Source organism: Dryobates pubescens, chromosome 17 (genome assembly GCF_014839835.1).
Source record: "Dryobates pubescens isolate bDryPub1 chromosome 17, bDryPub1.pri, whole genome shotgun sequence".
NCBI lineage: Eukaryota > Metazoa > Chordata > Aves > Piciformes > Picidae > Dryobates > Dryobates pubescens.
Window position 1 is genome coordinate 15871925 of NC_071628.1, and position 25128 is coordinate 15897052.

Sequence of the window (25128 nt, forward strand, 5' to 3'; positions counted from 1 at the left end):
AGATCAGGGCCTGAAAAGGAGTATGGTGATGTGGCTGTCTTGGAATATCATGGCCTGGACCATGTTCTTTGCCTTAGTTTTACGTTCTGGAATATATGAAACTGATACATTTCTCATTGCATTGCATCTACTACTGTAGCTTTACATGAAGTACTATACATAACTTGTCATTTCCTAGAAGTCCAAAAGAAAATTTGCATTGAGCTCCTCTTCTGTTTTATCTTTCTTTCTCTAGGGAAAAACAAAACCAAAAATGCAACCAAACAAAAGGAATTGCTGACATTCTTTTGATTAGCTTTAATTTCAGAGGGAGAACATATAGTAAAATCTTAGCTTCTTTCTATTCAATGAAATTGTATATGCCACTAAGACAGCTGGAGAGTTTTAAAGTGAGTTAGAGCTCAGCTTGCTTTCATGCATTGTTGAAACACCAAGACGTCATTAATACTTTGTTTGGACTCAGGTTACCAAGATTCTATTTGATTTCATTATAATCTTTTTGCTATTATTCCACTGATATTGTACAGACTCTGAGTTAGTGGCTGAAATAGAGTATAAAGGACCCATAATAATGTGGGGTCATGCTATTGTTAAATTGGGAAGCCTTTAATACTAGAGTCTATGCCTGTGTTGTAAGCTAGGATAAAGGGACCTTAGTCATAGCTGCAGTAGTGGGTACTGTGGTAAGTTAATTTGCTAGTTTAATGGAAACCTAAAATGCAGATGGGTGACCAAAATGTTACATAATGGATAAAAGACATGTTTATTTTGAGGTCAGGAGTTTCTCATTTCACACATGAGTTACAAAGGTTGCTTCATTCTGATTTTATGCCAGAATGACTAAGTAGTCAAATTACTAAAGAATATTTCAGGGTCTGCTAAGCATTTATAATGACATGAGAAATTATAATGGATCTGTTCTGGTAATATCTGTATTTCAGTAAATTAAAAAAAAAATAAATTTTAATATAATGAAAATTACCTATAACACTCAAACTCCTAGTAAAAACAATTAATTCTTTTTATAAAGCTAAATGTTTGAATAAACATTGTCAAGGCTGATAGTCCACATTTCATTTACCATGAAATGTTAGCCTTTTTTAATTTGAACTCTTTTCAAACTGGGAATGACTTCATGAGACACTGTTCTCGTCTTCACTGTCTCATTTTTGAGAAGTAGCAGAGCAAAGTGGAAACAGTATAAAAATCCAGAGTTAAAGTTGATCATATTCAGTTAGCTTTTAAATGATAAGATACTAGCAACTCTGGAAAGAGCAAAATGCTCAGCAAACATGCTACAGTGCTCAGCTGCCCTTTGAGCCTGAAGTGAGCAGGGACAGGGCACATTTTAGTCCATGATGGATTTTTTTCTGCGGACAAGTTAAATGACAATTTTCTTTTTGCAAGCATAATTGAAAAATATTTAAGATGCCCTTATCAATTCTTGTATTCTATGAAAATGCAAACCTGAGTCTGTTCTCTTCAGAGTTGTTGTTATCAGTAGATGTTAAAAATGGAGTAGTTTAGTTTCCATGACAATTTTAGAATAAATACAGAAGGACAAAATTGCATTGACTGCATCATTCACTTCCTTTTGGTTAAGCATTCCCAATGGATAGCTGTATGCCTGCTCTCTAGCTGGCACCAGGTGTGGGCAGCAAACAAATGAAGATTACTTTTCAGTTATGAAGGATCAAAGGGGTTTGTTTGGCTTTAGCACGTTTGTTTAAGCTTCTGGGTATGGTCACATACTTGAGAAGTGTGTATGTAGGTCAATATTATATAGAATGTGTGCATGTGTGTATATATATACATGACATGAATATATCTTTTTTGTGTGTGTATATATATATAACTTTTTCCTACTTAGGTATTGAAAAGAAATACAGGCTATGAACCAATCTAGTACAAAACACTGAACAACAGTGATGGCATCTGAAATAATATTAGAAATCAAATTAATTTCAATACTAATGAAGTCAACAGCTGCTGCTAATCCGAAAGCTGGCAGAAAATGCTATTACATCTAATAAAGCTTTGTAAAATCTAGTATTATTACTTTTCCTCAATTCTTTGTTGTTAGCACTCTTCAAATCCAGCTGTGATAAGTGTTGCCTTAAGCTGCAGAGAAAGTTTATTCTTTTAACAGTATATATTAGATGTAGGAAAGGTGGAATATGAAGCACAAAGCTCTGCATGGTACATAACTAGAGCCTGTCTTAATTGCTGTGAAATAAGTGAACAAGTTAGCATGCATTTTGGCAGACAACTGTGTGGGGTTTTTCCCTTTATGCATGTTAATTAAGTGTTTACTAATGAAAAGTGCTAGGAGATGAGCAAAAGCAGTTTCTGCCTCCCCCAGCAAGCATTGTGTGCTGCTGTCCTCTTTTTACAAACTCTTGTATGTATTTGCACGTAGCTTTCTGATCCTAATCAGTTATAGTACTTTTTCTCTCTCAGTTTTTCTATGAGGTACTTTTACCATGAGATGTCTGGTAACAGTAGCAATCATCTTGAAAATATAATTATCCTCTAAACAGTTCCTTAATTTGAGATCTTGAGAAGGTTGCACAAATTTGTCACAGTACTTTGAGCACACAAAACACATTAGAACTTCAGAGTGGTCCATTAAGCAAGCTCCTGCTTAAAACAAACCCCCTTTCTTCTGTGAACAGTTGCATTTTTAGTCATTCATTTTACTACAAATGTATCTTCATTTTTTTCTGTGTCTGTCTTTGTGGCTAAAGCAATTACACATGAATAAGTTCTTTGTAATCCCTCCATATTTATAACTTTTTGAATGTATTTCATGAATAAATGCAGCTCATGTATGAGTGATTCCAATTTTTATGGATAAATTATTATTTTAATATACACAATATTTTATATGGAGAATATTATTTCACCCTGTAATGTATAAAACTTTATTATTAGGATTCTTAGTGACAATAAGAGCTTTTAAGAAATTACCCAGCTGTTGAGAACACAGCCAGGTGTTAACATTTGTAGTTCAGTAGCTGTTATGACCTTCGTTTTCATGAATGCCTTCTACTGTTCTGAAATAATTCTGTGACAACATATGCAACTGCATGCATTGCTTACGTTGTTTGCATTTGTATGTTTGTTTTAAAGTTACAGAAGCAGTGTAAGTGACTTCTTTTAAACATGCGATTAGCTAAAAATGTATCTTTTAAATATTCTAATGTGCTTAGAAAAAAGTCTAAGGCAAAATCTTATATGCTGTACTTGTTTAACCTTCACATTCTTAGCATTGCTTTTGTTAATTTTTTTTATGCAAGGCTTCTCAATGGGTTTTGAAAGTCCTTTAATGATACAAATTTGTAACCTAGAGCTGCTTAACTCTGCTTTTGTGTTTATGCACATTCACATGCAACTGTTGTAAAGCAAGGAACAATTCTGTGGCCACTGAAACCTGTTTACAGTTATTGGCATAGATGTTCACTATGTTTCTCAGGTGATACTACCATAAATATCATGCAGGGAATAGCACAAATGCTCTGGTAACATTAGCTGTAAAGGCTTTTGTAAAGACTCAAGGGCAGTTTCAGCAGGAATGAGAGGCAGGAAAAGTATTTAGGCACTACAAACATTTTCCTTCAGTCCCAATCTTTCAGTAGCAGCTGTTAGGCAGTTTAGAGTTTCTCTCTGATCCTCAGCAATTTTTATATTTTTTCCACTCAAGTCCAATAGTCAGATCAACCAAACAAATTATGTATTCTTACCTTGAATCTGTATTAATCGTGTACTTCTGACATTTTACATATCTGGAGAGTATACCTTCCTGGGCGACTGCAGCTGAAATACTTACAGAAGCTGTAGCCAAAATAAAGTGTTTTACCAAAACAAACACAACCCATCCCCTCCCTAAACCCAGAAGTTAGTGCTTTCCTGGTGTGGCAGACATAAAATGGTCTGGAGAAGGAGAGCAATGTTCATATCCAGTAGGCATCAGAGTCTGTTGAAAAAGAACTTTTTGTGCAGACAGAAAGTAGTAGTTATCTGTAGAGCATCTCGCTGAGTGCTGTGCGATTCTCTGCAGTTACCAGTTTGTGTTTACTAAAAGTGAAACTTCACAGTAGACCAGTCAGCATCTTAGAGGTAAGGTGCTATTTCAGAGCTTCAGGCCTTAAGCATGAAGGAAAAACAACTGTAGAAAGTGTTTGAAGACCATTTGAAGTTCCAGAACTCAGTTCCCTGTGACATGATATGTCTCTGATGCAATGTTTTGGAATTCAGTTCCCTGCTACAGAATATGTATACTGAACATCAGCAGTACCCAGTGTGGCTAGAAAATGCTTAGACTAAGCATTGGGAGTAATGTGGGCTTTGATGTGTATTCAAGATTGTAATTGTGTCTTCAATTGAAATCATGAATATGTCTTGAATTCTAAGAAAGGGCATTTTTTTTTCCTCATTGCATACCCATACATACTTTATGTGTACGTATATACATACACAAAGTATCCTATAGATAAATGTAAAGCATTAAAATTTCTCTTTCTGTAACAGATTGAACAAATGAGAACAGAGCTACTTCAGGAAAGAGCTATAAAGCAAGATTTAGAGTGTGACAAAATTTCATTGGAAAGACAGGTAATTATGGCTGGCGTATCATTGCATTAGTAAGATAATGGGCTGAGTATCTGCCTTCATTAGGAAATTAAAATAATACAGTGTTTGATATCTGGCACTACCCCACTGTAATGTGCTTCTGAAAGTATGTGTTAATAAGAATAGATTAAAAGCCATGTATATCTTAATAGTAATACTCAGAAGAAAATGCAATCTTGAATTAATTCTCAGTTTTTCGTTTGGTGTGGTTTGTGTTTTTTTTTCCTTTCTGCACCCTCCATTTTAGCTTGAGGTTTATCACAGTTTATATATTTTGTATACTAAACACTTGTATAATGCATACATCTGTTCATATATCTGTTTATAAAAGAAGATTTTTGTTGTAGTGAGTGCAGGAATATCTCTACAATTAATTTCTATTTATATATTTGAGAAGCAAAGACATTAAAATTGAGAACAGTCAGTTGATAGTGTGCCCTTCTTTTACACAGTATCACACAGTATCACAGTAACTAAGGTTGGAAGAGACCCCAAGGATCATCAAGTCCAACCTGTTCCAACAGACCTCACAACTAGACCATGGCACCAAGTGCCACGTCCAATCTCCCCTTGAACACCTCCAGGGACAGCGACTCCACCACCTCCCTGGGCAGCCCATTCCAATGACGAATGACTCGCTCAGTGAAGAACTTTCTCCTCACCTCGAGTCTAAACCTCCCCTGGCACAGCTTGAGACTGTGTCCCCTTGTTCTGGTGCTGGTTGCCTGGGAGAAGAGACCAACCCCCTCCTGTCTACAACCACCTTTCAGGTAGTTGTAGAGGGCAATGAGGTCACCTCTGATCCTTCTCTTCTCCAGGCTAAACAATCCCAGCTCCCTCAGCCTCTCCTCATAGGGCTTGTACTCAAGGCCTCTCCCCAGCCTTGTTGCCCTTCTCTGGACACGTTCAAGTGTCTTGATGTCCTTCCTTTTAAAACAAACCTGAGTTATCAATATAGAAGCATTTAAAAGTACATTGTGTAGAAAATACTACAGAATATCAAAACCACTGTTATCCACTTTAGCTGTAAATCCACCTCTTTTGGAGGAGCTGCTCTTCAAAGTCTTAACAGTATTTCTGAAACACTGTTGAAGGTAGACCATAATTTCAAGCAATTATTATTTTACTGGGCTATTTTCTTCTGTAGGACCAAACTACTGAAAGTAATGACATGACTCTGAAAGGAAAGATACAGAACTGATAGAAAACTGCTACTGTCTGTTCTCTAGGAAGGAATAGGGCTCACATGTTTCAATATCTGTGATGGAAAGTACATTAAAAGTACTTTCTAGTTTTTTGCAGTTCAGTGGTCTTTGGAAACAAGGTTACTATTACAGCCCCTAATTGAGATCCAGAAGACAGCTATTCTAGTGAGCCATAGAATTAGTGACAGTTTCCAGAACATAAACCAGACTGTACTGGAAATTTAGAGAACATGTTTGTACTAGACATCTTAAATTGTGAAATGAATCCCATCTGCATTGTTTGAGGAAAAAAATAATGCCACCTACTGGTATATGCCATGTACATCCTTGTACTTCAGCCTTGGCATGGTTTTCACAGCATTTAGTGTTTGAGATCTGAGATCATGGTTTGAAGTTTTGTAACAAAGAGCTTTGTTTTCTGATCCTCATGTGACTCTTCTTTTTTTTTTTTTTTTTCCTGGCAACTATATAATTAGATCCTGATTGAAAACCTAAATTACATAGCCTCATAAAAACTAAAGTAAATCTGAGCAAAAAATCTGCTTTTATGAATTGTGAAACTTGCAAAGTTTTTCTGCCTGTGTAGTAGTAGTAGTGTTGGTAGATAATCAAGAAAGGGGAGGGGAAACCCACCATAACAGCTTTGATAGCATAAAGCGATTTTGCATGCAAGTAAATTCTTTGTCTGCTTGTTTTAGCCATACATGAGTTAGTTACAAGTGAAGAGTACAGAATTTGACAAAGGAATTATATGGAGAGTAGGACAGATCCAATACTATTTGAAAAATTTTGGCATATTAAAAAATGCCTCTGGAAGTGACTTGCAGGCATCTGTAGTTCAAGGATCCATTTAGGCCTAAAATTTTAACTCAAGCTTAACACTAAAGTCTTTCTAAGAAAGCACAGTCATAGAGATTTGTTTGTAGTGAAATGTAAGATCAAGCTGTCTTTTTCCATAGATACTAAAGTAAAATTACACTGAATCACCTGGATAAACTGATTTTGTGTTAAAGTGATATTTGTTAATATAAGCACGTATGTAATAATTGAGTGTGTTACAACTACAGAACAAAGACTTGAAGAGTCGAATCCTTCACCTGGAGGGTTCTTACCGATCCAGTAAAGAGGGACTTGTTGCTCAAATGGAAGCAAGGATCACAGAGCTAGAAGAACGACTTGAAAATGAAGAGAGGTGAAACTACTTATGTTAAGATCAAAACATGCATGTTTATTTTTCCTAGTACGGCTTTCTGCTAATACTATGTCTCTAATACAATTAACTCTTTTTTTTCTCATGAGCACCAAATTAAAATGGTGGTTGTGTCATACAAATGTTGCAAATTTCCTTTTTGACTGAAAGCATACTAGAAGTTGTCTTATAAAATTAAAACTGGACACAGTACTAACCTGATTCCATATCTCATTGTTTTATCAATGTCTAAAATCAGTAACAGACTTAGAAATGTTAACTATAGTTTAACATCTTCTGTTTTCATGTTCATTTCATTGTTTAATCTTGGAGGAATGTAATTTATTTTTTTTCTAAGTGTTGCTCCAGAGACAGAAGAAATTGCCTGTAGTTGCTTAGGCTTTGAACAAATTTCTTAGTATTTTGTGTGGAATCAGAAAATCAAATCTTAAAAGACTGCTAAGGAATTATGTTAGCAGGATTGAAAAGATTTCAGTTCCTTTTTTTTGCAACCCTGTCTTTTGTTTGTTTTATTTCTTTCTAGGGATAGAGCTAATTTCCAACTTAGTAACCGCAGACTTGAGAGAAAAGTGAAGGAGTTAATGTTGCAAGTAGATGATGAACATCTCTCACTGACTGATCAAAAGGACCAGGTAGAGGAAAGGCTAATATAAATATCTGACATTAATTCTACTAGCATAAATGGATATATATAAATATATGAGAGGAATATAGGCAGATACTGGCTATGCTGTGGTTTATGAACTCCCATTTAGTGAGATTCACACTTCCTGTTGTCGTCATGTTCTTTTGTCTAGTATTAAGTTCTTACTAATCTCTAAAATTTTGGAAAGGAAGCACTTACAGAAGCAATGCTATAGTTGTTTTAAGAAATAGACCCAATAACAGACAATGTATGATCCTATAAATGCATACAATGGCACATAATATATTTGGGTTTTTCACTATAAAATTTTGTGAAAGAAAGAAGCTATTTATTGTTAAATTTAGACTGTATTAAGTACATGCTGATACTCTAATAGCAGTGTGCTCTGGGATTCCTGTGGTCTTTGTTGATGCCTTTCTTAAAACATAGTTTGTTTCAGTACATAGATCAGTTAATATCCTGTCTAGTGAATGAACAGTACATTTCAAATTGTAGACATCTGTCAAGGGAGTAATCTTTCAAAATCCTCTGGGTTTTAAAAACATGTTTATAGTATTTGTCTGGTAAAGTTGCTTAACTTGGACACACTAATAGCTCCAGTCACCCCATATTGATAACTGGCTCTTGCTATCACATGGTACTATCTTACTCTAACTAACTTATGTTTATTTGTTGCTGTTTTGTTTTCTTAAAAAACTGTATCTCACCTTTCTCAAACTCTAATGCTTATTTGAGTATTTCTGAAGCATAGGATCATGGTGCCACTACACTGGCAAAGTTGTGTCTTTATTCTCTCTCTTGTACATGCTGGAAAAGTAAAATTCCTTTATTAAAATATCCTCTAATCAGCTGATATGTAAATATTTCAGTTGAGTTTGCGTTTGAAAGCAATGAAACGTCAGGTTGAAGAAGCTGAAGAAGAAATAGACAGACTGGAAAGTGCGAAAAAGAAACTCCAGAGAGAACTGGAAGAGCAACTAGACATGAATGAGCAATTGCAAGGACAGCTTAATGCTGTGAAGAAGGAATTAAGGTAGGGTGACTTGTCAGAGCTCACAATATTGATCTCTTGCTTCTTTTGTCCATAAACTGAGGGCTTCCTCTAACAAACTGTGACTTTGTCATAAGCAGGAAAATTTAAGAGACAGACCTTTGAAACTCTTCTGCATCTTTCTGTACAAATGTTCTCCAGCTCTTTCCAGGGTGCTCTAGATGCCCAAATCTTCTTTCCAAACCCTGCCTGCTGAATAAAATCATTGAGGCAGGAAATACAAAATGGAAAAAGGTGGTATACTCAACCATTTCATCATGTGTAGTAATAAAAATGTCCCACTAATAGCTGAGTGATACAGTTCTCTTGTGTTAGTTTTCCTCAGCCTTTTTTTTAACATCTCAGCATGCAGAGTGTACAGTGTCCCCTCTCTTTGACTTTAGAGGTGCTTGAAAATTAGATTAATTGATTATCTTTGTTCTCTTGCATATTTCTTCCATGTAAGATGGAGTCTATAACTTGTGTCCCAACAGGGGTAGTTTTCTTCAACATCCTTCAAAAGTGTAAATCCTACCTGTCAATATTTTAAGGTTTACATAAATGTTCTGCATGTAGATATACACTTTTAATAGCAAAGATGTGTATTTTTGTTTTAGTAGACTGAAGAAGTCATCGAGTAAAGTGTTGGCTGATTCTGATGATGATGACGATGATGATTTCAGCACGGATGGGGATAGTCTCTGTGACGTACCTTCAGGAAATAACTTTTCCAAAGATGATGACACAAAAATCTAATTAATTATTGAATCTATGATTCCTTGAAAGTACTGGAAGAAAAACATAAATTATCAAGAAACTGGATTTTTTTATAAGCCAAATGACATAAAGCGATTTAAGAGTTGGGAATATTATGTTTCCATCCACACTGTGCCATTTTCTTATTTAGATCTCCACTGTTTATTACAGAAAACAGAATTGCGTTATGAAACTCTGAAATATCTATATATAACTGCTACTGAAAACATGGGCATAATGTTTCACATTGGAAATGTGATTTTGCTAAAATTCTCGTTCAGTAAAAAGCCATTTGAAAGTAATTCAAAGTTAGTTTGTAGTTATTAAAAGCTTTTCCCTAAATTAAGAAAACCACAAAAGATTATTTAATAATTGTAAGTAGGGGGAAATTATGTATAAAATGTAAATATTTTAAACCTGATCTTTTTCTTGACTACTTTAATACTCTTTTGTAAAGTTTCTAATATTATATGACTCAAGTTTATGTGTAAAGTACTGAAGTTTATACTGAATGCTATATTTAGGTTTTAACTAAGAAAGCAAATGAAAATTAATACATTTTATGTATTATAGAGCAGATTCACAGTTCCCAAGTGAGAAAGCATATTCCCATTTTAAAAACAATGAAAGTTTTATTGTATGTATTCTGTATATTAGAGAGCAAATATTAGTCCTGCCTGTTGACTTTAAAAGGACCATCACATGATGAAAGAAGCTTCCCTACAGCTTTCTTGTAAACTTTGTTTGGAAAGCTTTCTGTTCTTAGTAGGGATGGGTGAGAGTGAGGTCAGTTGTTATTTGATTCTTGCATTTTGTGAAATGGACTCCATACTATCAGAGGCAGAACATTATAGGCTTGCTGATTTGAGGATATCAGCACAGGCTTATCTTAAATTCTCTATGGAGTCCCACTCATCCCAGTAAAATTATTTCTGGTCTTTGAATTTAAGTACATGATTAAATTAATTTGTTAACTGATTCCAACATTTTTTTTCGCACCTGACAAGAAACTGCACCAAGGAAACACAAAGCCTGTAATCTGATTTTTCTTTCTAAGCTGTTCTTGAGCATCTATTAGTGATACAGTGCAGTCTATGGTCATATATCCACATATCTATAAATATTTCATTTTACAGAAGTATCTGCATTTTGGGTGATCACAAACTTGCAAGAAATTTTAAAGAAAAAAAAAGTATTGCAAATTTTATTTTAAAAGCATTTTTCATTTTATTGCTACTAATTAAATGGGTTCTTTTGCCATTTATATTACATGAGAACATTTTTACTCCTTTGCAATTCTAGAATTCTAAGGAAAGGATTCTACTACATAACCTTATTCATAAACTATAGCTAAGTCCTGTCTCATTATTAGTATTTATCCTCAGTTACAAGGTAGTAGGCACTTGTTTGTTGAATGGACCAAAAAACAATGTAATGTGATCATAAAAAAATACTTTAGACTGAAGTTTCAGGGAGCTTCCATTACTCTCACAAAGGCAAGGACAAATTTAACAGCAAGGTAGACAGACTTGGTTAAAGTAAAAGTCCTGACAAGGGCAGTATCCATTTTCACATCATTATATGGAATGAAACTCCTGCCTGCCAGATCAGAAACATATTAATGTATCAGACTCTTTCGCCATGTAAATCCTTTCAACTTAATTTTGATGGTGTTTAGATATGTGGGAAATAATATGAACAGCATAGCTGGAATCCTCTGTCTCTAAATCTTGGATATCTTTTCTAGCAGCATGCTTCATACAATTTTTTTGCAGTACTAGCTTTACTATTTTGACCACATAGAAACAGCTTTTCCACCAAGATCATCTGCACTACACCATACTGACAGTCATCATATAACCTGCTGTGATTTATTTTTTGTTCTTTCATTTGCTTGTTTATGTAGTCTTAACTTTAAGCAACTGATTCCAATCTCTAGCACTGTGTCCTGATGTTCATAGATCACTATGATTTCCAACCACTGGGAGAAAATCACGTAATATTGCATCTACCTCCGGTTGCATTAACCTGTAAAAGAAAAAATAATTTAAAATAAACAGCTCTTTTAGTTTTACTTCATATGTGAACATAACTTGATATGACAATCGGTTTCCTATGGAAGATGTATGCGTTAAAAAATATAACAAGAAAATATGTGGGAAATACTGATGCTCTAAACAAGTTTCTATACTTCCTTCTTTTTGGATAGCTATGTTCCTTGTAACTTGTAAAGCAGGTGGCTTCTGTAATATCTAGAAGCTTCCTTTTCTCATTTGATCTTCTAAGTTAGGAAAAAACCAGACTGCTAGTTTGCTGGTGTGCTTATTAGATACGTCCACCCCTCATGTCCTTGTTAAACAGAACTGGTCTTTAGTTTTTTCTCCAATGACATGACTAAAATCAAACAAAATCTCAAGATGTTGAAAAGAATATTTCAACTTGGTCACAAAACAGTCGGTAGCTCTGTTACTTGATACATGCTAGCTATGGTGAGAATAGGGTCTAGATCTTGATTGCCACATAAACCCCCTTGAAATAGTAATTTAAGGATGTCTGATTTGTCCACACCATCTCATACCAGCTTTTTATCAGATCTCCTCTTAAGATTTAATTTAGAATTTATTCCTAATATTTTCATGTAATTGGCTTTTAAGTGAATATCAGAAGAAATTTCAGAAGAGCCTCTTGACTCAGAAAAGGAAGCAGGAAGGAAAATATTTGAAGAAACATGGTTGTGAGACGTTTGGTCCATAGAAGTTTGTACAAACATCAGAGTCCCTGGTGTATTAGAGAGGTATGACTTGAATTCTGAGCTGTAGAGACCTTCATTTTTCTTCAGTGTTAACTGTAATATCTCATAAATGAACAGACCCAAACTCAGTATAAACCTAACTTGATGATTTATATAGTGGATGCTTCTCTCTCAGTATAAGCAATCTATGATGAGCAGTGCACTTTTTGTCCTCTCTGGGAATAATGGCCCATCACATCCCACTGAGATCTTGACCATTTTTATGTAGTGAGAGTTTCTCTACAAAACCAGTATTTCTTCCCATTAAAATTCTATTCTATTTAAATATACATGTTCTTCAAATTGCCATGTAAGATTAGTATTGCCATATTCAATTCCTGACAACTTGTGTGTGGTCTTCTATAATTCCTGGCTTAGAACTTGAATTTGATTCTCAGTTTTGAGCATTTTCACTTACCAGTTATGCTCTGGCAGATCCTTGTGGGTTTCTGAGTCTACTTTCATAGACAGAAAATAAAAATTAACTTCTACAAGAATGTTTTGATATTTTTAAATCTCTAACGTTTGCAAGTGCTCCAAGATCTTTCATTAACTATTGCTATGCAATGCCAAATACATCAATGTAAAACAAACAAGTAATCAAAATCCTCATGTCCTCCACAGACTCCACAATCTCTATCCAAGTAATAAAAATAAGGATATTTGCCCTTGAATTGGAAGGGCATCTCTTTCATAAAGGTGTGAAGGTATTTCAGACATCATGCTTCTTTTTAGTTCATCAAGAAAGAAAATGGAAAAGTTATCTGCTCACTATCCCCTATACCTGCTTCCGTGCACTGCATGGTAAGGAAAACCCTATACAGTTTAGTCACCAAGCAGGTGTCTTCTCCCCCACAATGCTGTGTCTTGGTGATAAGATTATAACTTGGTAATTAATCGACATATTCCTCTGATTTATACTTTCTAACTAGTCCTTATATGCTTCTGATTTATCCTTATTCTTTTCTTAACATAATTCTTTCCTTTTCATGATTAACTAATCTGTTCTGCTTGATAGCTGATACTCTAAATTCTTCCAGAAGCCATGTGCATTCCTAATTATTTTACACAGCAGCTATATGCTTTGCTACACAGTGCAATAGCTTCAACTTGTAGGCCTTTTCTGGATCACACAGCATATTTAAGTGATTAATCCTTTTAGCATACTGGAGCTTCCTATCCTATGAGTTGAGGCCACGCATTTCAGCTGCTTGATTTCTACCAAATGCAGTTATCAAGCAGTACTGCAGAAGATTCAAAGACTGCTAAAAGAGCAGCAACACTCTGTAGAGATTTCTGTAGTTTATAACACACTTAATTTATTCTCTCTTTGTGTATGTTTTGTTTATAAGGTGCTGATTAGGTCACATTTAACACTGACATAGTAGTGAAAATTTTGTTGTCACTTCAGAATTCATTTGAGAGCACTGAGCAATAGCACTGAGAGGACTGAGAAAAAGGTACAGAAACTAACAGCAATGTTTTTTGCAGTACAGGTTTTTCTTTTTTGACATGTAATAAAGGAAAGACTTAAAAAGGAGAGCAAAGTTCAACAGACAAGGTAGAGTGCAGTAATGAATTGTGGTTACCTAACTCAGTAGAAGTGTGACAGCCCTTTAATGGTTAACATCAGTGAACCTCATGTGCAGTCAGCAGAAATTGTGCTATGTGAGAGGGAATATTTTCTTTTTTTTCTCCACTTCTAGTGATAATTTGCTGTTTTATACAGATTCTGGAGTGTTATGCCATTAGCAGAAGAACAGGCCAAAAAAACATTAAAATCTTACCTAAACCCTGAGCACAGGTGAAGAATGAATGTTTAAACTGTCCCAAGTTGCCAGTAGGTAAACTAGAGGAACCTCATCTCTATGTGAGTGCAAAGGGACTCATTACAGGTAACTTGAGCTCTTCTGTATTTTCTCTGTTGTACTTCTTCAAATGAATGGATTTTCTGAACAACACTTTATCTGTTAGGTTACAAAATTATTTTCACTAGTTTCAAGCAGTCCTCTTCGACTTGCATGCAGTCTAGCTAGGATGAAATCTACCAACAGTGTAATGTGAGCTAAGGGAGAAAGTATAGACAGTGAGAAAGATCAGTGCAGGATCCAGTTTTGATTAACTTCCCTTCCCTTCATTCCTCTTAAAGAGCTTGTCACTGAATGCTGTTTAAGCCATTTAAAATCTATAGATATATCCATCCCAGTTTTATTTCCAGGGAAGGACTATAGAGGTTCAAGATTAGGACAGTAGGGAGCACATTGAAATAGTGCACATTGAAGTTCTGCTAGGAAATGCCTGTTTGTTATGCGTTTACAGGAAAGATTTCCCAAAAGAGAGTCTAGCTGAGACAAATGATAGAGCTAAAAAAGGAGCAGCATATGTTCCTAATATTTCTGTGGATGCCTTGTTAATGGAAACTGATTAGCTGCATACCTGTGTGCAGCACAGGTAGTTCTGTTTTGCAGAAATGCTTTCAGTCTCTTCAAACATGGATACCCAAGTGCCTGCCAGTATCAGAAACATCTGTTTTGTGTGACTCACATTTTTTTTTTTTTTTCCTAGAAGGAAATAGTGTGTAGTTCTGTTTTTCCATTGGATTTGGCTTTTTGTCAAATAAGTGTTTACTTCTGTGTCTTTTTGTGAGAGAGAAAGAAAGCACTACTGCCATTGGAGTGGAAAGAGAGATGAGACTGTTTGGGACTCATCACTGGGAAAATTCAGTCTGTGCCAGAGATGAAATTTACTTTCTAGAAAGCAGTTCCACTGTGCATAGGAAAGCTGAGCTATTGACTAGGAGTTCACCTCTCACATCAACAGGGCTGGCTATTTTCAGCCCAGTGTTGCCTTTATTTTCCTAGGATGCAAGGACCAAGACCTGGAACTTCTCTTGGATGAGGCTGCTAGCCTTTTCACTAGAGATGAGATTGAGATTGGTATTCTTTTTATGTTGTTTATTTTGTTTTGGTTAAAGCACAGCAAATACTACTTAAGGGAAAATGACTTATTGGGTATTCATGACTAGAGCATGCAAGAACAAATACATATGTGCACACACACACACTCTGAAGGCAAATGGGAGTGCATTACTGCAAGTGCTGTTATCAGCTGATTTGGTGCCTGCATGAAAACATAATTCCAGGTGTTTAAAACTGCTACACAAATTCAGTAACTACAGTCACACAGTGGTTACTGTAAATCCTTCCCAGTGCAGATCACTGTAATCTGAGTTCTGGCATTTTCTTGGGTATCTTCTGTGTTAAAGAGCTTTTTAACAGTCTCAACAAGTCTCCTACTTAATCTTTTAGATACTTTACCAAAAGAAAAACAAAGGAAGCTGAACCATCCAGAGAAGACAGGGTGGTCTAACAGATGGAAGTAAAGCCAGGAGGATTCTGGTTTCTAATCCCTTTGAGCTGCTGCTTCAGTCTTTGACCTCCACATACTTTTGTTAACATGCCTAGAAAATGGAGCACAAAAACTAGACTTTGAAAACTTGATACTATGTCTGTGTTGATATTAGGAGTGGATGCCAAGGATCTGAGTTTTCAGCATATCTGCTTTCTGCGCTGCGTCTAGGTCTTTGCCCTGCAGCCTCTGATATGCTTCAATGCTTTTCAAGTGGGAAACTGTTTTGCCTGCCACACATCTGAGATTGAAGATCTTGTGCTGACTCTGAAGTAACCAGCAGGCTCTGTGCAGAACAACAGTCTTAAGTCTAGATTTCCTTGCTTTATGGGGAGTTTCAAAGTTATCTTCAAGTGAGCAAGTGGTTTGTTGTGTAATAGGTAGAATGGCTATGAAAAGAGGGAAGGGAAAAAAAATACCCAGTAAAACTATATAAAGGCTGTAACATCAGCCAGCTAAAGAATGGAAGCTTCCTGAATCAAACTGTTTACTGTAAACACAGCTCACTGTGCCTTGCTGTTTCAGTGCAAATTGTGTGCAGTACACAGCTATTTTAATGAGAAGATCAAATTCACTATTCAGATCAGAATGTCTCTCCCAAATGTGAACTTCTTAAGCATTACTAAGAGCCAGAGTGGAAGGCCATGGTCTTTGTGGTTCCATATGCAATAGTGCATAAAGATAAATATTTGGCTAGATGTCCAAGGGCAATCTGAGCTTCCTGTAGAGCTCTTCAGTTTGCCCAGCACTGTTTGACTAGGAAACTTTGTCAGACTGAATTTAAGTGTTGTGGGACAAAAGCAGTGAAGAGAGAAGAGTTACTAACAAATAGCCTGCTACAGCTTCTTGCAGTATGAAGGGAATCTTTATAGGTGTGCACACAATGACCCTCCTGTATACATGTACCATACTGGTGCTATTGATATGGAGTGGGCATGACAGAAGAAAAACTGCAATCTATTTAATCAACCTTTCACTGCAATCTATTTAATCAACCTTTCCTCTTCAGCCCTTATTGCTGTTGCTGCCTTCTTTCCTGAGAAAATGAGCTGTGGTGGCATTGGGGAACCCTTACTCAGTAAGTTAGATGCTTTCATTTTCTGTGCAGGAGAAAGGTAGCACTAAGTTTGTACATACATAACAAATCAGCTCAAAATGCTCACAGACTCAACTATTTGTTTCATTTTAAAAGCATTCCATTTGATGATATGTATATGCCAACAAGTATACGTTTGCAATAGGTCCTATGAAACTACATTTTAAAAAATAAAATTGGATTTTCATCAGACCTGTCCCTCTGACAACTATAAGGAAGCAAGCCCCAGCAGCATCCTCTGATGAGCCACCTACTTAGCACACAGCAGCTCTGCAAAGGTGCAGGTAAGTATCTTGATTGATTTGTGCTGTGCTCTGATGTGCTTTCTAACATGGTATCTAGCTGTGGTCCTTCCTTCATCAGTGACAAGAGCAGAGAATATTGGAAGGTCCAGTGCATGGCTTCTTTGGACACAGCCCACGATGCAGTTGGCCTTCTAGGCTGCAAATGTACATTGTTGGTTCTTGTTGAGCTGCTTGTTCTCCACAGGGCTGCACAGAATCCACTCATTGCCCAGCCTGTATTTGTGCTCGAGATTGCCCCAATTCATGTGCAGGACCTTGCACTTGGTCTTGTTGAACTTCAGGAGATTCACATGATACCCCACTGCACAAACAGCAATTGCACTTTCTAGAAGCATACATGCAGTAGTGGACTGCTGACCACAAACATCAATGTGCACATCTGCCAGAGATCAAGGGTGATGCCATTCGAAGATGCTCTGCAACTGAGTGCAGAGAGTCAGATAAAAGCAGTATGTTTTAACTTTGGTTGCCATTTTATGTAGTTGGTGCTATTGTTCTCATCACCTTTATAATTGTTACAAATTTAGAAGTACAGTACAAAAAGAGATTGGTACATGTGAGCTTTGCTACTTCTCTGAAACTTTTCTGTGCTTAGGAGAGTGTAGCATTTCTTGCTGTTGAGAAGAAAGGAAAAGAAAAAAAAAAAAAGCCACGGAAAGAGAAAGCTGGTGCAATGGTGCAAGTTTTCTGGAGAGAGATTTTCCACTGAAAACGTTTTGAGGGCTTTAGCGTGGAAGCTGCGGCTCCGATTAAGATGCTGCAGAGAGGTCCCTCACGGTGGATGGCTGAGGGAGTGTGCCCCGTAGGTGGCAGCAGAGTGGGACTGGTCACCATAGCCGTGAGTCTGCCCCTGTCTCAAAAGTCCTGGAAATGTGTGGCTTAATCCCATTTTGCAGGCACGTCTTAATACACGGTGAGTTGTGTTTAATGATGCAATGCCCTCTGCATGCCATGGCTCTATGCATTTTGCTAAAATAAGGATTTGTTGCTAAGAATCTCATACATACACCCATGAAGCTGGTGACCGCTTCCCATAGAGGTCATTTCTGAGTGGCACTACAATCTTATTTTTTTTCTGTCGTCCTTCAATATAGTGAGGATGGCAAAATTAATCCTTCTGCACTGCTAAGCAGCCAGGGAGTTGTGCTGTGTGCTGTGGCTGTTATTGCAGCTGAAGTATTGCACTCTCCTTGCTGACTTGTGCTAACTGCACCTTAACAGTGCACTTTTGGTCTTATTTTCCCAGGCAGCAAGTGGTGTGGTCCAAGGCATGATTTTCCTATATAAACCAATGTAAAAGAGAGATTGTAAAGGGTATCTTGAAGCTTTGGAATCTTGAAGCTGAGCTCCTGCCAGAGCCCAAATTTCTTACCAGACAGGAAATTATTTAATTATTTTACATAATAATATATGTGATTATGTTTTGTTTAATTATTTAATCCTTTTTGGATATTAATTCTCCAGTGATTAAATACAGTACACAATGGCCAGGTTACCATTCAAGTAGTCTGTTCAAGACTGCTTTTTGACAAAGGTCCTTTTCAATACAGAATCAAAACAGCATTCAAGATGTTAAGTTGAATGACGTGACTAATCTGAGGTGCGGAATGGTGCTTTCCTGTAAAAGTGCTGCTGCTCTAAGAAGTACCCAGATAATGCATGACTCTAAAAGGACATAAACCTGAGTGGTTCCAAGTGTGGAAAAATAATAAATATATGAAGAACAGAAAGAGCATAGATAGTATCTGCTCCTTTTGTAGCAGTGTAACAAGGAGACAATCACTAGAACTGAGCAAGGAGAGTCAAAATTGGTACCTTTGTAAAAAGTGTGGTTAAACATACTGGTGCTGATGGTAATAATTTAGCAAGAAACAGAAGCTCTTAGCTAGTAAGAACACCCATTATTCATGAAAATTATTATAAATCCAGGGAGACATTTGGAGGCAGTGGGAGGATAATTAACATCTATCTATCTCCTATGAAGTTGTTACATATTCTTCAGGAACAGGAAATCCTGGCCATTGACGGAAAAGATAGACAGCAACTCTGACGCTGTCCAGGCATTTATTCTACTCTGCATAACAATGAGTGATAATCTGGGAGGTGACTGTGGCTGGACTGCAACTTGACAGAAAGAATTTGCCAGAAAAAAAGCTGTCTTTTGCCTGAATGTGACCTGAGTTCATTCCACCTAACTTTGGGCACTGACCTTTGAAGATGTCAGAAATGTAAGAAAAGCATAAGCAGGTGTGTTCAAGCTTTCACTGGGCTACTGGAGTGTTTATGCTTCTTGTTTGTGATCTTTTTCATCAGAGTTAGAACTTCATCCAAATAACCAAATATGTTTCAACTCACTATTTTCTAGATCCTTCTGTTGCCATCAGCGAATCATCTTTGTACTGAAATTATTGCATACCTGAGGGGGAAAAACCTGTTTGTGTGGTTTCACTAGATTTTTGCAGAAAAGCCATGAGGGTAAATGGGAAGATTTGGTCAACTGGTAGGATCCAGAAAGTGTTCTTGTTAGAGTCTTTGTGCCCACATTAGCCACTGTCCCTTGCATAAGCTGAAGAAATGATAACAATATTCTATTGAAAAATTGGCTTCAACATTATCTCCCTAAGGACAGGGACAGAAGTGCTCAGCAGGAATAGAATTCTGGAGGGCCCTTCAACAATTTTTGTCCAATGTTTAATTCTACAAGACCTTTTTGTCTTAAGTATTTTCTCTTTATTGTTAATTCATCAAAATACTATGTATGTGTATTAACACAGGAGAACCTCAAAGTTCACAGAAAGAAGCAAGTCCCCTTTCTTCCCTTCCTACAATATTTAGTGTCAGTTGTGTCACAGGAGACTACTGTCAGCCTCTCTCTGATCATTACTAGCTGTGGGGTAAACCTGATTGGTAGCTCTGGTTGATGCATGCTAGCTCACCATTTTGTCTGACCCAAACCTGATCCTGTATCTGTATGTATCTCATCTTGCAATGCTAGTAACTTCTTCATTGACCTGCAGCAGCAATGGATTTCCAGGTTAATTATAAAAAGCTGGAAGATATTTTGTTTGTTCTACTTTAATTCCATTAACCCACATTATTATCCAGACCACCTCCGTTTACTTCTCAGACATTATCAGATAGATAGTAGTAAAAATGAGAGCAGAAGTAGGGCAATTTTTTTTTTAGTGATTTTTCTGTTCTTGTTCTGCAGCAGGGAGAATAGATGTTCCAGACAGGTCTGTTCTAATCATTATTTACTGACCATACCCCTCTTAGATCTACTCTCTGTGCTTACATCAGAAGAACATTGGAGTTCTAAAACCAGCAAGATGAAGTTGTACTAAATAAAAACGGTTTTAATCAGTTGTCATGAATGTGACTGTGTATGGGTGCATTTAAAATATATATCTCTGAATTGTACTTAGACAAAGCTAACAGGAAAAGAACACCTCTTGCAGAAGCTGCATTTTGGAATAAACACAGCAGCCCTGTAGTGCTTGTTTTCCATGCTGAAATACTTACCTAAAAAACCAAACCTGCAGCAGGGAATTTAGATATATATCTTGAGATATGCCATTTCTGTTTTCCCCTGCCAGGTGAAATGAAATTCAGCCCAAGCAAGCTATAGGAAATGTGCCTTTCTGGGACAACTCAAGGAGGCCTAATAGAATCTCATCTGTTACACAGTTGAGCAGCTCTGGTTGCTTTTCAGGCTTTCAGGTAACTCCTCTCAAAGCTTTTCAGAGGTGGAAGTGTTGCTCTATTAAGCTATAATAAATAAGCAAATATTTCAAAGAAGTAAACTGGGTAGGCCAGAAATGCAGCAAAATGGCTAAGCACAGTGAGAAAGAACAGCAGTTAATCATTCAAAGGGAAATTCAATTTTCAATTTAATGATAATGGCACCTTTTAGAAATCTATATCTACAAAATTAAATATATACTATTAAAATTCATTTGGGCAACTAAAGACTTCATCAACAGAGATAATTTGAGATCTTCTTACAAAGGCATCAGAAGGCATCTGAGTAGAAAGAGTAAGATAAAATTAAGTTAGGAATGAGATGAAAGGAACTGGCCTTCCCCAGACCCTGGAAAGGGTTTGTTGTAAGAGAGTCACTATGCATAGCTTTCTGTTGTTTTGTTGGGGTTTGTTTTTTTGTTGTTGTTTGTTGTTGTTTTGTTGGGGTTTTTTTCATACTTCCCCTGGATTCAGGTAGTGAATTGACTTTTTGTGATGGTTTTCTCTGGAGAGAGAAACCTCATGGAAATAGTTCTGCTGCAGAAACAATAGTAGAAATTTGAACGTCTGAATTGTGAATGATCTCACAAACTAGTTTGTTTCCTTTTGCAGAGCAACCTTTGTCACTCATGAGTCACAGGTTTATTTAGATTTTCCATTATAACTAAGTAGACAGAATGTCAGGAAATCCTGCTCATCTAGTCCAAGTCACTGGTACTGATTTGATCTATTTCAAAATTTGTAATATTTCTTGAAAGTGCTTTCCTAGAATCACAGAATTGTTTCAGTGGGAAAAGACCTCTGAGATCTTTGAGTCCAACTGTCGACCTAACACCACCATGACCATTAAATCATGTCCTCAAGGGCCATGTCTACCTGTTTCATGAATACCTGCAGGAACAGTGCCTCCACCACCTCCCAGGGCAGCCTGTCCCAATACCTGACCATTCTTTCAGTAATGAGATTTTTCCTAATAACCAACTTAAACCTCCCATGGTACAATTTCAGGCTATTTCCTCTTGTTCTATCACCTGATACTAGGGAGAAGAGACCAACTCCACCTCGCTCTAACTTTCTTTGAGGTAGTGGTAGAGAGCAGTAAAGTCTCCCATCAGCTGCTTCTTCTCCAGACTAAACAGTCACGGTTCCCTCATAAGAATAGTGCACATCTCTTGAGCTGTGATAAGGACCTGGAACTGTGATACTCTTTGCTGTGTTCTTGCTAACTGAATGATGCACCATATGCAAATGAAGGAAAGGTGTACCCTGCTTCTGGGCTGACACATTGGAAGTCTGGGGAGTGGCCATCCAGATTCACAGATACAGTGTGTGACCAAATATATAAGTGCTTAGGTGCATGAATCCATTTCCTTTCTAGGTCTATTGTTAGAGGGGCATTTCCCTAAGTGATCTCTAGTCATTGTGGTTGAGCTATTAGTAAGTACCCTAACTATTCAGTCATTCCTCCACTCCCTCCTAATAACTTTACTTCAGTTAGGCCAAACAATATCTTCTGTATTGATTATAATCTTACGTCTGGTTTTCTTTTATTTTAATGACTTATGCACGGAAGAAATTTGACAATTCTTGGTGAGAGGATAAGAAAATTTTGTTATATTGTAGATACAGATCAGTCTGCTAGAATGTTTTGGAGGTGAAGGGTCCTAAGTTTCCCTGGTGAAAGTCCCCTGATAATAAAAGTATTTTACGGTTAAAATAGCTCTCCTTTCACTTTATTTTCTTTTTATCTGACTTCCAATAAACTTCTTTTTAATATGTAGAATGAAACTGTAGAAATATGTAGAATGAAAATGTAGAACTGGATCTTCCACTTATACTTAACAACTTTTATGCATGGCTCCCTGTCCCAGCTGTGTGTGCAAACAGGCAATGAGCTGGGAGAGTCATTAAGAACTGCTAAATTCCCATGTGTATCATTCTGAGACAGGGAACATGGAGGCTCTAAAATGTATCTAAAACAAGGGAAGCCAGACAACCAACAGCTTCTGTAGTATCTGTGCAGGTGTTCTAGACAAATGCCTCCTTGCTTTGTTGGTTAGAAAAATGTTCCATCGTCCTCCGCCCTGAAGCAGGGCTGAAGTTCACCATTTGCTATTCTGACCTATGATAAAACAGAGCTGAAGCAGGGTGTAGTTTTCCCCCTTTCTTTCTCTTCTGTTTTTTTTCATGTGGAGAAATAAATCTGAAATGTATCTCATCTTCCACTTGGTAAGCTAAAAGAAGTCAGCCAAATACATGTAGAGATTTCCTGTCCTTAATGTTCCCACTCCATGAACACTGGAACAGATTGCCCAGAGAGGTTGTGGAATCTCCTTCTCTGGAGACTTTCAAAACCCACCTGGAGGCATTCCTGTGCAGACTACTCTAGGTGATCCTGCTTTGGCAGGGAGGTTGGTCTCGATGATCTGTGGAAGTCCCTTCCAACCTCTAATGTATTGTGACACTATGAAATATGTCTATTCCTTACACTTACAGAAGAATTTGCACTCCACATTTTCTTTTCATGCCTCTTAACATTTTCTTCTTTCCTGTCACAAGTCAATACTGAAATCATCCTTTTGTAAGAGAAATATCTTTGGTAATAGCTGCAGGGAGTGGGATATGAGTTTGAGTGTAGGTACCTAACAATGTAACCCTGGTGCTAATGATGGGGCGTGCCTGTTTTCTACTCTTCTACCTACCTTAACCAGTTCAATTACATGACCTGGCCAAGGCACACCTCTATGTCAACAATGCTGCTGCTTTTGGGCTGCATTTTTACATCACATTTATGCTGAACTGTCCTGCTTGGAGGGCTGAGTAATCCAAAAGCTACTGCATGTGTGTCTCAGGCCACATTGCTATGGGCTGGGTCCCAGCTGTTAACTGAATGGGAGACCTACATGAAAGAGGAAATAGCAACGATGAATCAAGGAGTGGTACTTTTCATGCTGAATCAGAAGTGGATTGATGCCCTATAATGCTTCAGCAAAATCTGAAGTGGTACTATCTAAATCTAAATTAACTTAGATATATTTTATTTCTCACAGTTGATTTTGGTAAAGTCCAAGCTTGCTTTTTTAATTAATGTCATGAATGTAGCTGTATAATATTATGACTTGTAGACATGCTCAATCAAAAGCCCTGCCCCCCCAAAAAGTTAAAAATACCTTCTAGGTAAAAATGCCTTCTAGGGCTTTGCTGATTTATTTAAATTTGTAGCAATTTTTATTTCACTACAAATCACTTTCTAACCATCTGAGCTTGCAAACTGTAGCTACCAAGTGCACTCATTTTTCTAACTGCTAGGTGCACAAACAGTAAAATACAGTGATATAAATGTACATGGCATAAAAGTACATGGCAGAATCCTGCTACTGTTATTATTACTTCATAGGCTTTGAGGGACATGCCCTATGTTCTTGCCTGGATACAGCTTTGAATGGCTAACTCATTCTGTTCTGTTCTTTCTGTCTCTTCCAGAGGAAATGGTAGTTATACATTGCATTGTATTATTTATTGAGCTTGGAGAACTTCAACAGGAATATGGACTTCAGATAGGAAGTAAGACAACAATTAAAGCAGAAAACATTAAAAGAAACATTTATTGCAATTATAGTCTGTGACTCTGTTACCAGTAAAGGTGGGATCATGCATTTATTGCAGGTAACTCCAGGAATTTCTTTTTTATTCAGTTCAACTGTGACTGAAATAACCACATAAAATAAATATTGAGGGCTTTGCAAAATAAAATGTTCTGCATTTCAAACTGCCAGTGTGGGAATTCCTAAATATAGACACATATATACAAGAGGAGCAGGGGAGGCTGAGTCTCTGTAGTAGTCCTGTATTAGCCATGTACCAAGAGTGTTAGGTGACAGTAAGCAGTTATGTCAACAGGTTTGAAAAGTGATATGATGTTTGTAGCTAAACCAAGCTGAGCATTCAAAGAGCTATATGTGTTACGTTGCTTCAAAAGGGCAAGTATAAACCACAGGCTAACATTTTCATGCTAGTTGTAATGCCCCCAAAAAGAGAGCTTGAGAGTTTTGTGATGCTGAGCTAAGTGCACATCTGCAGAATACAAGGGTGAAAGCTAGCAGAAAAAAGAAATAGCTCTAAGGAAAAACGGGTGATCAAGCCCACAGGACTTGCTGAGTCTGGTTCTGAAATATTTTACATGCATCTGTCCATTTGACAATCCCTTCTATAAATGGGTTTCATGCCTTAGGGATGATGAAGGCAGAATAGATTTTAATCCCCCTGGAAAGTGAAGGCTCTCAGAAGTTAATTATAATACCTCATTTT

General features: G+C 36.9%; 2 protein-coding genes across 2 annotated transcripts in view; both read left to right on the top strand.

The window, feature by feature from the left end:
• Nucleotides 1–11531, top strand: part of CGNL1 (cingulin like 1) — a 53971-nt gene extending 42440 nt beyond the window's left edge. The window contains exons 15-19 of the mRNA XM_054168895.1: nucleotides 4531–4614; nucleotides 6905–7029; nucleotides 7571–7679; nucleotides 8563–8726; nucleotides 9344–11531. Of these exons, the coding sequence (XP_054024870.1) occupies nucleotides 4531–4614; nucleotides 6905–7029; nucleotides 7571–7679; nucleotides 8563–8726; nucleotides 9344–9479 (618 nt within the window). The 3' untranslated portion in view covers nucleotides 9480–11531. The remainder of the gene's footprint in view (nucleotides 1–4530; nucleotides 4615–6904; nucleotides 7030–7570; nucleotides 7680–8562; nucleotides 8727–9343) is intronic.
• A 6335-nt stretch (nucleotides 11532–17866) lies between these two features.
• Nucleotides 17867–25128, top strand: part of MYZAP (myocardial zonula adherens protein) — a 53229-nt gene continuing 45967 nt past the window's right edge. The window contains exon 1 of the mRNA XM_054168768.1: nucleotides 17867–17992. Within this exon, the coding sequence (XP_054024743.1) occupies nucleotides 17950–17992 (43 nt within the window). The 5' untranslated portion in view covers nucleotides 17867–17949. The remainder of the gene's footprint in view (nucleotides 17993–25128) is intronic.